A 14,630-nucleotide genomic window follows, 5' to 3' on the forward strand; every position below is an offset into this window, starting at 1 on the left:
AGGACACTTCTTCAGAGCTAATGGATCCATTTAACCTTTGCAATTGGCAATTTGTAAAGGAATGCAAAGGTAATTTCCTTAAAAATTACTGACACTGAACATTATTGAACCCCTCAGATATTTAAAGAGTAGCATAATATTTTTCAAAAGCAGTTAATACGGACAGAGTAGTACTTAATACTGTTTCCTCCTGACCCTTTATATGAGATATGTATCTAGATCCAGCAGAAGATTTAATCAGAGTGGACATAAGTTTCCCTGTTTTGTTGCTATGCTATACAACTGGAATTTGTAATATAGAATTGCTCTTTTTTCCCTTTGATGTAATAAAGTATTCAGGGCCACTTGTACTGAGAGGTATACTTCCTTATTAGCAACTGTATGAGCATTAGCCAAAGCAGCCTTCAACCTTCTCAAACTGGATTCCAAAACCAGGATGTGTTATTCAGATCTCTACATCGTTTAATGAGAAAAGCTATAATATCCCCCGAGTACAGCCTTAGCTGTATACCAAATTAGAACAGGGTCTGCTTCCCGATGAGCTGCATTAACTGAAAATTCTATTTAGAGCAGAGATAAGCCTGAAAAGAATTATCAGTGGCTAAATAATACGGAAAATTCAAGTGCAAGCCAAGAACCCTCACTTCAGAATTACGCTTCAAAATCCAAATGGGGCATGATTGGAGATTTTGATTTCCCCAATACCTGTCGCCTCAATTTTGGAGAAGTCTTTTAAGGGGGTCAAAAAATAATCAATTCTAGAGAATGTAGAATGAGCCCTAAACAAATGTGAGTAATCGTGCTCCAGTGGATGGAGAACCTACCAGATATCCATAAGGTGCAATTCTGATTGCAAAAGAGAAATGCCTTTATGCTCGCCAATCGGCTGCCCCTTAGGTGCATGGGACTTGTCCAGTGCAGGGTTTGCAACCAAGTTAAGGTTGTCTCCCAAAATAATGAAGTCATCTAAATTTGGAAGTAACTGAATAATAAAATTCGTGAAAAACTGGTGCTCATAATTATTGGGGGCATACACATTGCAAAGAACTACCTTTTCCTTATTCAACTCACCCACAGTAATGATGTATTGCTTGTGAGAATCCTTAAACTCATTCAAAATCTTGAAGGGTGAATTTTTGTGAACCAGCATCGCCACTCCTGCTGACCTGGTGGTGGCAGTGGCAAAACTGACTTGGCCCACCCACCATCATTTAAGCTTCAAGTGCTCTTAATCACTCAGATGTGTTTCCTACAAGAACATTATGTCGGCAGACATTTTTTTAAAGCTGTATTTTATTGCGCTTAATGGGCGTACTTATGCCACACACATTCCAGGAAACTATCTTTAAATTAGAACAAGTCATTAAAAAAACCTAAAAAGTGATGCTTCCCAAGAAGGGTGACACAAAAACCACCCAAGACAAGGACCCTCCCAGCTAAGGTCCTCATCATCTTCCCTACAACCCGAGAAGGAGAATACAGAATATTAAATAGTAAGAGCTTCTAACCCGCAAAAGAACCCAACCCCTTCACTTCCCGCCTCCCCCCATCCAGGCAAACCTACCAAATCCCAGTCCCCAGACAATCATACCCATCACAATTAACTCCCAGTCTCCATCCAACACTTCCATCCACCACCACACACACTCAAAGTACCCACAAACAAAATGGGAAAATGGTCATGTGCAGCATATGAACCAAGAGCTGCAATACCTACAAAAGATTCCAGATGCCCACCACCAGGTTATTAAAGTAACAGGTACCTAGACTACGAGGGGTAATAAGAAAAAGAAACAGTATATGAGTAATACTCAATTTGCATTGCATTACATAACTGTCCAACTATTGAAAAGTCACTCAGCTTCCTGAAGACATCTTGAAATAGGCAAGTATGGTCTCAGCACCACAAAAAAAACCAGACATATGCCAAACAAAGAAATGCTGCAGAGCTCCGGAGTCAATGCATGGATGAGACAATGGTGCAAGGAAGAGGGATTCAGTTTTGTTAGGAACTGGGGAACCTTTTGGGGAAGGGGGAGTCTCTTCCGAAGGGATGGGCTCCACCTTAACCAGGGTGGAACCAGACTGCTGGCGCTAACCTTTAAAAAGGAAATAGAGCAGCTTTTAAACTAGAACAAAGGGGAAAGCCGACAGTCACTCAGCAGTGCATGGTTCGGAGAGAGGTATCTTCAAAGGTTACTAATGATGCATTAGAATTAGGGCATCCCAACAGTGAGGTTCCAATAATAAGAAAAGTAGTCCAAGTGCATGTAACTAAAAACTCACCTGAGCTAAAAAAAATTCTAACTTATCCCTATCAATTAAAAAGCAGAATGAAAATACAAACAAAAAACAAACTTTGAAATGTTTGTATGCTAATGCCAGAAGTCTAAGAAGTAAGATGGGAGAATTAGAATGTATAGCAGTGAATGATGACATAGACTTAATTGGCATCTCAGAGACATGGTGGAAGGAGGATAACCAATGGGACAGTGCTATACCGGGGTACAAATTATATCGCAATGACAGAGAGGAGCACCCGGGAGGCGGTGTGGCGCTTTATGTCCGGGATGGCATAGAGTCCAACAGGATAAACATCCTGCATGAGACTAAATGCAAAATTGAATCTTTATGGGTAGAAATCCCTTGTGTGTCGGGGAAGACTATAGTGATAGGAGTATACTACAGTCCTCCTGGTCAAGATGGTGAGAAAGACAGTGAAATGCTAAGAGAAATTAGGGAAGCTAACCAAATTGGTAGTGTGGTAATAATGGGAGACTTCAATTACTCACTAGAAGGACGTCATGTAACTATAATTTTTCTTAGTCAATGTGCTATTATTTATAGAGCCATCATAACACCTGCGGGCATACCAGCATATTTTAGCTTAAGGTCTTGCCACTTCAGGTCATGCTTAATCATTGGCCCAAGTCCTTTATTCTTTTTTGCATATTTTTTAGGGTATTTTTTAAGATCAGTACGCCGGTAAGAGGAAACGGCGGCAAGGTCGGAAAGTGAGTAAATAAATAACTGGGCAGTGATAAATATACCTGTCAATCATCTGATACAGAAGTGAAGTGTTCTAGTTGCAGTCCCTGAAGCAGCGATGCGAAACACGCGTCGGACTGGACTTTAAATAACCACGTTTCATTGAAAGTTTGAGCTACGCCAAGGAAGGTATCACCCCGATACAGACTTTTACAAAAATCTTAAAAAATACCCAAAAAAATATGCAAAAAAGAATAAAGGACTTGGGCCAATGATTAAACATGACCTGAAGTGGCAAGACCTTAAGCTAAAATATGCTGGTATGCCCGCAGGTGTTATGATGGCTCTATAAATAGCACATTGACTAAGAAAAATTATAGTTACATGCCGTCCTTCTAGTGAGAATTGTGTTTCGTTATGTCCTGAACATAACTGTTGACATAGTGTGTAGACTTCAATTACTCCAATATTGACTGGGTAAATGTATCATCAGGACACGCTGGAGAGATAACATTCCTGGATGGAATAAATTATAGCTTTATGGAGCAATTGGTTCAGGAACCGACGAGAGAGGGAGCAATTCTAGATCTAATTCTCAGTGGAGCACAGGACTTGGTGAGAGAGGTAACGGTGGTGGGGCCGCTTGGCAATAGTGATCATAATATGGTCAAATTTGAATTGACTGGAAGAGGAACAGTATGCAAATCCACGACTCTTGTGCTAAACTTTCAAAAGGGAAACTTTGATAAAATGAGAAAAATTGTTAGGAAAAAAATGAAAGGAGTAGCTACAAAAGTAAAGAATGACCAAGAGGCGTGGTATTTGTTAAAAAATACCATTCTAGAAGCACAGTCCAGATGTATTCCACACATTAAGAAAGGTGGAAAGAAGGCAAAACGATTACCGGCATGGTTAAAAGGGGAGGTGAAAGAAGCTATTTTAGCCAAAAGATCTTCATTCAAAAATTGGAAGAAGGATCCAACAGAAGAAAATAGGATAATACATAAACGTTGGCAAGTTCCTATATCTGGGTACTCCCGGCTGGTCCAGTCGACAGGGCAGGTGAGAAGGCCTCAGAGGGAGTGAGAGAACCAATACCCCTGGTTTTCTCTCCCTCTGGAAATCAAGGTTTGAGCCTGGCTAGGGATTACCAATCCCCCCGCTCGCCATGCTCAAGAATAGGGATGGCCCACGAAGGAACCTAACACCTCTGGGAGCACCAGTCTTCACTTTTTCTTATTTTCTTCTCTTTTCCTAATTATCTTCCTTTCTCCTTTTTTTTTAAACTCAAGTTCAGACTACAGGTTTGCATCTCTACTCTCGATTAAGTAGCAGTGCCTGAAATGTTTTTATTATTTGTCTCCATCTACTGGTAGGGATGCAAAACCTACTTGTCTTGAATGATCTGGGGTATGAACAAGAATTTAGATTGATGCATGCCAACTTTTAGGAAATACCCTATCCCAACCAACACACACAGCGGCATTTTTATTATTATTCATTATTATTATTAACAAAAACTGTAGGCAGATGAAGTCATGCCTTTACTGGTTCAGTTCCTGAAAAGCTATGGACACTGTCATATTAAAAATCAATGTCTTTTTTTAGGTTGATGGTCCTTGTTTAATGAACAATATAATGTAAGAAAATATCTTAAAATTTCCAGTAGTTCTCATTGCAAGGCAATATGATCAATATACAAAATCATTTATTATAACATGTAATCTATAGGTAGTGAATTAATATTAATGGCATACAGCCCGTTATACTTCAGCAGCTTTTTGTTAACTCTATCATCCAGACATTGACAACCGTTCTGTTGTGTCCAGCTGGCAGGTATCAAACAGCATGCGCTCAACCAAACCACATTTAACATTTTGCACACCAAACAATAAAATCTGGCTGTTTCGTCATACCTTCCCAGCTTTTATTACTAGTTAGAAGTCTATGTCCATGGTATTTGACCCACAGTCAAACAACAGTTTAGGCCAGCAGGAAATTTGTTCATTAAAACATAGATCTGCAATCCTTGTATCACCACACCAAAAGAAAAGTCCTGTCTGCTCAAATGGAAAAAAAAAAAGAAAAAGAAAATCTCAAAACTAAAATAGCATTCTGTTTCTAATATAAAAATACCAAATCCCTGCTTTCTTCCTGGATTTCGTATCCTGGCTTGCACCATTCGAGGTACTTATGTTTCAACTGCCCTCAAAGCATAGAGTAGTTCATTTTGGAACCTGAGAGGTGTGGTGTGCCGCTCAGCAGACTTTCTCTCATTAGATATTCACCATGCATCTTTTCATGTGGGGTCTTTTATTGGTTGCTCGCATTAAATGTCTGTAAGAAGCTCACACAACTGAGATAGAATTGCAAAAGTTGAGGCCAGCACTGTAAAACCAGATGGAAAGGTGACTTTTCATAATCCAATGGAAAAAAGTCTTGCTTGTTTTCATCCTCCATAATAAGGAAAAGAAGGCAGAAATTGAAGCCCACTGAGCTTGCTAACAGCCACGGGGCTGAGAAAGAAGGCCACAGATTTTAAGCAAGGATGCGTGAGCAGCTCTGGCACGCTAACAATAGCAAAAGCACAGTAGTGTGGCACACATGGCATAGCTTTTCAGTATTTTTTTGTTGCTCAGTTTGGATGCATGCTCCTTTCAGGGGCAACTGCACTATTCTGTGGCCATATCATAACATACTGGCCCTGAGGGATCTGGCTTGGAATCTGAGGAGCATGTGTCCCTCCCATGGTCTGTGATGGCAGTTGAAATGACTTCTGAAGAGGCTGCGAGTTCACGATGCAACTAGTTAATGCAGACAGCGTGGCAGAAATTTCAGAGAGTTTCTGAAGGGACTGTTCTTCTACAGCCAGTACGCGCTCAGTTAGCCCAACACTCTCCTTGTGCATCTGATTCAGGAGATGCCCAATCCTCCCGCTGCTGGACTCCTTCATTTTTCTTCTCTTCCTCATGTGCCCTGTTGGTAAATAAGACTATCATTAAACAGCCTGGTTTTGATCAGGTAAGAGCTCTGCTATTGCTAAAGGTCCTTTAAATTATGCACAATTTGTGTATGCTCAGGATGTGTTTCATTATGCACCAGAATTGGATGGGACAGGTGACAGAAATTGGATTAATTGATCTCAGTTTCCCATTGCCAGAGGAATGGCAGATCTCTGGGTTTTAAGCCATAAATTGGTTCCAGTTAGCTAGTGGAATAACATTTTATAGGATAAAAGCAGATCTTCATGCTGCATAGTCAAAGGTATATGGGAGGGACTGAATGCCACAGACCTCTGAGCAGCAGATTTTTTTCTGTGCAACTGAACTGTATGACTGTGCTACCAAAACAAAATGCATGCTGGGGGATGGAGCAACAAAATAGGAAAATTGGTTTTTACCTGCTAAGTTTTGTTCCTGGGATACCACAGATCAGTCTAGATTCCTGGGTTTTGTCTCCCTGCCAGCAGGTGGAAACAGAGAAGTAAAGCTTACTGACACTGCTACTTAACCTAGAGTGCCACCTGCAGTCAAGCCAAGATGAAATAACTATAGCAACAACTAAAACCCTCAACTCCCCTCAACAAGCAGCAGGAAGGCAGAGCCTCTAAGAAAACTTGTTTTCTTAGAGGCTCTCATATTTATATTGTACTTTTGTATATAATTAACCTCCTCTATCTCTTTCTATTTCTTATATTCCCAGCTCATTAGCCCTTGTTAATTGTAACTGCTTCTCTTCATCACGTTATTTATATTTGGTTGTATTATTCGCACCCCTGTTATCTGTAAACCGACATGATGTGAACGAGTTCATGAATGCCGGTATAAAAAAACCTTAAATAAATAAAATAAAATAAGATTATCTAACCAAACTCACTCTGCATCATTTATATACTGCCATGATGAGGGGGCTTTACTGAATGGGTGGGATTCTGGATGGATCTGTGGTACCCAGGATCAAAAATTAGCAGGTAAGAACCAATATTCCTTTCCTGTTCATACCCCAGATTAGTCCAGACTTCTGGGATGTACCCAAGCTCCCCTATACTAGGCGTGAACACGATAGCCCTGTTCGTAATACACTCTCTCCAAACCCCGCAGAGTCCAAATCTCTGACCATCCCACAGGTAATGGAGAAAGTGTGTAACGATTTCCAAGTAGCACCCGACAGACTTCTTATGGAGAGACCAGCTAACACTTGGCCCATGAGGTTGCCTGCATCCTAGTCAAGTGAGCCCTTAGACCCTCTTGCACCGGTCAGCCTTTACAAATATAGGCCGAACTAATTGCGTCCTTCAGCCATCATGCAATAGTAGCCTTGTATGCCTTTCTTGGCCCATTCCAAAGCATGAAAAAGATGATTTGATCTCCAGAAACTATTAGTCACCTTGAGATACCTTAACAACATCCACTGTACATCCAACACACAAAGTTTCTTCACGTGCAGCACAGACAAATTCAAATTCGGAAAGGTGGGAAGTTCCATGTTTGACTAAAATGAAAGGTGAAAACAATCTTCAGCAGACATGAGAGCACCTTTCGCAAGGATACTCCATTCTCCACAAACTGAAGAAAGGGATCTCTACAAGACACCACCTGAAGCTCTGAAATTCTTCTGGCTGAACAAATCACCACAAAAATGCCTCCAAAACACCCAATGCTTTCAGGGTTAAATCCATGAGAGATGTTCACTGGAATGGCTCAAATGGAGCTTCATACAACACCCTCAGCACCAAATTAAGATTCCACGAAGGACCCATTTTTTGCACTAGGGGCCACAAGTATTTTGCCCCTCAAAGAAAAATGAATCAGGTCCAGATGCGAGACCAGGGACAATCCCTGAATCTTACCACGAAGACAGCCTAAAGCCACCATCTGAACCCAATGGGAATTTAGGCAGTCCCTTCACTAGACCTTTTTACAACAAGATACAGAAAATTGAAGCTCGAGTAGACCGCATGCCCTGTTCAACACACCAAGACTCAAAAATCCTCCACACCCTAACATAAGTTAAAGATGTGGATGGCCGTCTGGCCTACGGTAAGGTGGCAATGACATCTTCAAAATACCCCTTCGAACACAAGCTTTTTTTTTGCAAAAGCCAAGCCGTGAGACAGAAATGATCTACCTCATCCAAAAAATATGGAACCTGGCACAAGAGTCTCAGAAGGTACCTGAACCTCAACAGATTGTCTGCCAAGTTTATTAGATCCATGAACCACTGCCGAGGTAGCTACTCCAGAGCCATGAGAATCACTTTGCCTGGGTATCTCTCTATGTGCCATAGCACCTTTCCCATCAATGACCATGGGGAAAGACAAATAAGAATTTCCAGTGGCCATGGTAGCACCAGAGCATAGATACTTTCCACTTCATGTTCTCGCTTGTGACTGTAAAAATACACCATCTTGGTATTTCGTTTTGTCGCCATCAAGTTCATGTCTGAACAAGAGGAATTGCTTCTTCTGACACCTATTCTTCTCCAGGGTAAAACCTTTGCATGCTGGGAAAATCCGCCTATGCGTTGTTTACCCTGGCTATGTGAGCCTCTGCCAGAACTGCCTGGGGATACTCTGCCCAGTGAACCTACAACTGAGCATCCTGAGAAACCATCTGACTTTTGGTCCCTCCCTGTAGGTTGATATAAGCCACCATCACTGCATTGTCCGATAGAACTAGCACTGCCCGACCTTGATAACAGTGGCAGAACAGATAGCAAGGCTAAGTGCAGAGATGTCATTTCTAACTGACTGATAGGCCACAATGCCTCCTCCTTCGAGCACTGACCCTGTGCGGTCTTGCCCTGATACACCGCTCCCTAACCAGAAAGACTGGTATTGGGTGGTCACTATCACTCCAGCCCCCATTCTAGATTGACCCGACCAAGCCACCAGTAAAGACTGGACATGCACTCCCCCCCCTGAGGGGAGGAATTTGAAACTCGCCGACAGCGCGGCTCATTCAGCAGCAAGGCAGATAAAAAACAGCTGCCCACATTTAAAAAAACGCGCCGAGAACGCCGCGATCGGAAGCCCCGCCCGCCCTCCAATAGGAGCCAGCCCAGAGGGGATTTAAAAAGTCTTCAGCCCGGCGCCATTTCTCTTTCACGCTGCTACTGCCATCGGGGAAAGCCTGCGCTTTCGGCGCCGAGCCCCGCCGGGGGAAGGTAAGGAAATAAACTCTCTCCCCCCAGGCAGTCCCTCGCCGACAGCGCGGCTCATTCAGCAGCAAGGCAGATAAAAAACAGCTGCCCACATTTAAAAAAACGCGCCGAGAATGCCGCGATCGGAAGCCCCGCCCGCCCTCCAATAGGAGCCAGCCCAGAGGGGATTTAAAAAGTCTTCAGCCAGGCGCCGCGCGCCGAAGGAGCGCGACAAAGGGGCCTGCCCCTTTGTCTCGCCCCTTCGTAGAGCCCCGAGGAGGCTCGAGCCATACCTGCGGAACAACCTAAACCCCCAACATAGGCAACAGCCAGCAAAGTTATGGAACAGACCGTTTCAGCAGTGTGGAATTAAAGTCTACCTCTCCAACAACTCTCCAGCCACCTCTGAGACCCCATGCAAAGGGCATCACCCCCTACCCTCCCGAAGCGCACAACGCTCAGCCCTCCCATCCAGACAGACTCAAACAGCTCGCTCAAACATCCAGCTCTTCAGCAGACAGACTCATGCTTCACTCTCAATTTGACCTAAGCTCTTATAACATTCCTCCCACAGTCAGACTAGCCTTCCACCACGACCCACTTCCTTCCTAGAGAAGTCAACATGCAAATCTTCCCTATTCCTATCATATACCACCGCCACCTCCATCACACAAAAGCCTTTCAACAACCATCAAGACACACTACCAGATCTCTCATTCCAATCATGACGTCTCCGCTCACGCAGATGCTAGGTCTCACCATGTTCTCCCTTACCCTTCTCAACGCACAATCGCTGACAAAGAAAACACACGTCCTCAATGACTTCCTCTCAGATTCAAAGCCAGATATTTGTGCTATCACAGAAACCTGGCTTAAAAGCTCAGACACAGCCCTAATAAACCAGTTACCGACTCACCTCTACGACATCATCTCGATCCCCAGAAAAAAGAAACGAGGAGGTGGTATTCTTCTAGCCTCCAAAAAGGAATTCAAACTTAATTCACTTCCAATCAAAATCATCACACCTACAAAACTCGAATTAGGCCTTTTCAAATCTAAACTCCTACAAATTCTTCTAATATATGCTCCGCCAGGACTTCTGGACTCAGATATCTCCCCCCTAATAGAAACAATAGCCAAATACATCAACATGGACTCGCCAGCCATAATAATGGGGGACTTCAACCTCCATGTAGACGCCTCTCCCCTCACCCCTAACTGTGAAGCACTCCTTTCCACCCTGGGTGCAATGGGCTTTAAACAAATCATAGAAAAACCTACCCATAAAGCAGGACACACTCTGGACCTCATCTTCATCAATTCTAATATATCTTATAAAAATGATCCTATCTGTACCACAATTCCCTGGTCAGACCATTCAATAATTACAACCACACTCATGACTCAAGAAAACCCTAAACCTCCTCAACCACCTTCCACCATCCAATTTAGGAAAACCTGCACTTCTGACACACTCAGTGATCAACTCACCAAAGAACTCCCCAACCTGGACACCACTAGCCCAGATGCAGCCTTCCTCTCTTGGCACAATATCACTGAGGCAATAGCAAATAAATTATGTCCTAAAACGGTGAAAATAATCAACTCAATACAGAAGAAGAAACAACCCTGGTTCTCCCCAGAACTCAAGCAGATGAAACAAAACCTCAGACACAAAGAATACGAATGGCGTAAGATCCCCAACTCCACTAATTTATCTGATTACAAACGCACCCTCCACAACTACAGGATCACCATCTTAAAGACAAAAAGAGACTTCTATGCCCACAGAATACACGACCTTCAATTTGATGCCAGGACCCTATTCTCTTACGTCTCCCAACTCACAAAATCCCCTACACCCACCATTCCAGACGACCAAGCACAAACCAAAGCAGACGAATTAGCACTCTACTTTCAGAAAAAAACTGCAGACACATTAGCACGCCTACCGAACAATGCAACTCCACCCTCCATAACTTTCAATTCCAGGACTAATATTGGGGCCATCCTTGATTCCTTTGAACCTACAACACCAATGGAAATCGAATCTATACTTAAGAAACTAAAACCATCAAACCACCCAACAGATCACATTCCAACTAAACTACTGCTTCTCATCCCGAATACTATTTCCAGAGCATTGGCCAACATTATAAATTGCTCACTCTCCCTAGGAATCTACCCGGACAGGCTGAAAACCGCATCCCTCAAACCACTCCTGAAGAAACCTAACCTCGACACAAGTGAACCCTCCAACTTCCGCCCCATATCCAACCTCCCTTTTTTAGCAAAAATCATGGAGAAAGTTGTTAATACACAACTTTCCGTATACCTGGAAGAGCACAATATCTTTCACCCATCCCAATATGGCTTTCGTAAAGCAGCTAGTACAGAAACCCTACTTATCTCCCTTGCCGACCACATCCTCATGGGCCTAGACAAAGGTCAATCTTTTATCCTAGTCCTTCTGGACATTTCATCCGCATTTGACACCGTGAACCACTCCATCCTACTAAATCGCCTAGCAGAAATCGGATTAACAGGATCTGCACACAGCTGGTTTAACTCCTTTCTAAGTAACAGAAGCTTCAAAGTAAAAATCAATAACAACGAATCCCCAGATGTCAAATCAACATTAGGAGTACCACAAGGCTCTTCCTTGTCACCCACACTATTCAATATATACCTCCTGCCCCTCTGTCAACTGCTCACGGACCTAAAATTAAAATTCTATCTCTATGCAGATGACGTACAGATTCTGATTCCCATTACAGAATCTCTCCCTAAATCTCTCGCCTTTTGGGAAATCTGCCTCAAATCTATAAACAGTCTGCTCACCAACCTGAATCTAGTTCTGAACGCAAATAAGACTGAACTCCTAATCATCTCCTCGGACCACTCGGCCTTAATCAATCCACCAGCAGGCAACACCCAGATCACGCAAGTAAGGGACCTTGGAGTAATCATTGATAACCGTCTGAATCTTAAGAAAGCCATCAATAACACTACCAAGGACTGCTTTTATAAATTACAAGTCATGAAAAGGCTCAAACCCCTCCTCCACTTCCAAGATTTCAGGACAGTGCTCCAAGTCACACTCTTCTCCAAAACAGATTACTGTAACTCTCTTCTCCTCGGGCTCCCTACTTCATCTATCAAACCATTACAGATGCTCCAAAATGCTGCGGCAAGAATCCTGACTAATACCAACAGAGGAACACACATCACCCCCATACTACAGAACCTGCACTGGCTGCCAATCAAATATAGAATATTACACAAGGCTCTCACTATAATTCACAAAGTCATTCACAACCAACAACATCTAGACCTCCAGATTCCCCTCAAATTATACACATCAGACAGACCGATTCGAGAAGCATATAAAGGCACCCTGCAACCCCCTACAACGAAATCTACCCGCCTATCATCTACCAAAGAACGAACCTTCTCTACAGCTGGCCCAGCCATCTGGAACAAGATGCCCACAGAACTCAGATTAGAACCATGCCCGTCTACCTTCCGCAAAAAACTTAAGACATGGCTCTTCATCCAGGCCTTCACTTAACCAACAGTTCCAGCAATCCCTCACTAATTCAGACACTGACTCCTACCTAAACTCTATGACAAGTGTAGCCTATACACTTAAGTCTCTTCTCATCATATTATTGTATTATCTAATTTGTTCAGTTATGCCTTCTATCGCTCCGGCTATTCTAGCCCCCCAGGTTAATACCCCTTGTTATATGTAACTTTCATTTCTTGTTATATGGTTGACTTTGTTATTCCCCTCATGTTATTTGTAAACCGATCTGATATGAATTTCTTTCATGAAGGTCGGTATATAAAAATGTTAAATAAATAAATAAATAAATAAATAATGGGTTCCAACGGGAGAGGAACGCTGTTTGAAAAGCTACATATGCGAGAATGCCCAGGGGACTAGATCTAGATGTGATGCCATAGAGCCCAGGACATGTAAATACTCTGGGCACTTTGAGTCACAACAGGTGGTGAACCTGACTCTGCAGCTTCCCCATCCTGTCCTCCAGGAGAAACACCTTGCCAGTCCAGATGTCGAATTAAGCCCCTAGGTACTCCAAAGACTGAAATGGCATTAGATGGCTCTTCGCTAGGTTCACCAGCCAGCCCACAGCCCTCAACCTCTCTAGAACCCGCTGTACCGCCAGCTGACAGAGATCAGTTTACTTTGCCCAAATAAGCCAGTCATCCAGATATGGATACACTAGCATTCCTTCCTTCTGAAGAGCTGCAACCACCCCCATCATCACTTTGGTGAATGTATGTGGCATGGGCACAAAAGTGAAAATAGTCTCCCAGAACCATAAACCTTAGGAACTTCTAGCATTCCTGCCTGACTGGGATACGTAGATAAGCTTCTGAGAGGTCTAGTGATGCCTGGAACTCTCTCTTAGTGAACTGCTGCTATGACTGAACGCAGGGTCTCCATATGAAAATGTGGTACCTTAAGAGCTATATTGACCTTTAAATCCAAAATCAGTCTGAACGACCCTTCCTTTTTCGGGACCACGAAATAAAAGGAATATAGACCTTTTCCCCGTTCTTTCTGGGAAACTTGTACTATTGCTCCTGTCATCCACTGTGTTGCGAACCATTACCTGTTTGGCATAAGGAGGGCAAGGGGAGATGATGAAGGCTTCCTGCACTGGACGAGCAAATTCTACCATGTAGCCATCTTTTATCATTTCCAAGACCCACTGGTCCATTGTGATTCTGGTTCACGCCTCATAAAGTTGGACTAACCGCCCCCTAACACTGGAAGAGAAGATGGACAAGCCTTGCTTCCTTGTGAAGACTTAAGACCCCCGTGGTTCTTTGACCAGGGGTATCTCAGGTTGGTTTTCATCCATTTTGAAAGGGCTGGGACCTGCCTGAGCTTTGCCTGTGGATACTAGCTGCGACTTTGACCAAACATCTGCAGACCAGTTTCTTAACAATAGCAGGCAACTGTCTGAAAACGCAGACATCAAAATTCTGTAAGATGTCCTAAACAAGTCATACAAGGCATCCAACACATAGCATACCTCAGCCTCCAAGCTTTCTGTTTCTTGGAGGACGATGAAGACGTCTCCTACGCTTGCAACTGCTGAACCCTGCGCAAACAAGCTCTGCATAAAACTACTGCATACCGCAGCCCGGAAACCCAAAGCCGAAACCTCAAAAATCCTCTTGAGGTGATCTTCCAGCTTCTGGTCCTGCAAATCTCTCAGTGTGGCTGACCCTCCCATCAGAATGGTGGTTTTCTTGGTCACCTCCAAGACTGAAGCATCTACCTTCTGGTAAAAGGAACAACTTTGCCGTTGCCTTTCCAACTTTTAGACCGGTTGCAGGGGTATCCCACTGTCTGATGACCAGCTTCTTTACCAACTTGTGGAAGGGAAAAGCCATAGCAGGACCTCTTCAAGCCTTCCTTGACAGGGTCCACTCATAAGAACATGAGGTGCCATACTGGGTCA

General features: G+C 43.3%; 1 protein-coding gene across 2 annotated transcripts in view; it reads right to left on the reverse strand.

The window, feature by feature from the left end:
• Positions 1 to 4,679: 4,679 nt before the first annotated feature.
• Positions 4,680 to 14,630, reverse strand: part of LOC115088283 (heat shock factor protein 2-like) — a 133,682-nt gene continuing 123,731 nt past the window's right edge. For both annotated transcript variants that reach the window (XM_029596410.1, XM_029596409.1), the window contains one exon: positions 4,680 to 5,964. In XM_029596410.1, coding sequence (XP_029452270.1) covers positions 5,624 to 5,964 — 341 coding nt within the window. In that variant the 3' untranslated portion in view covers positions 4,680 to 5,623. The remainder of the gene's footprint in view (positions 5,965 to 14,630) is intronic.

This window comes from Rhinatrema bivittatum, chromosome 3 (assembly GCF_901001135.1).
Source record: "Rhinatrema bivittatum chromosome 3, aRhiBiv1.1, whole genome shotgun sequence".
Classification (NCBI taxonomy): domain Eukaryota; kingdom Metazoa; phylum Chordata; class Amphibia; order Gymnophiona; family Rhinatrematidae; genus Rhinatrema; species Rhinatrema bivittatum.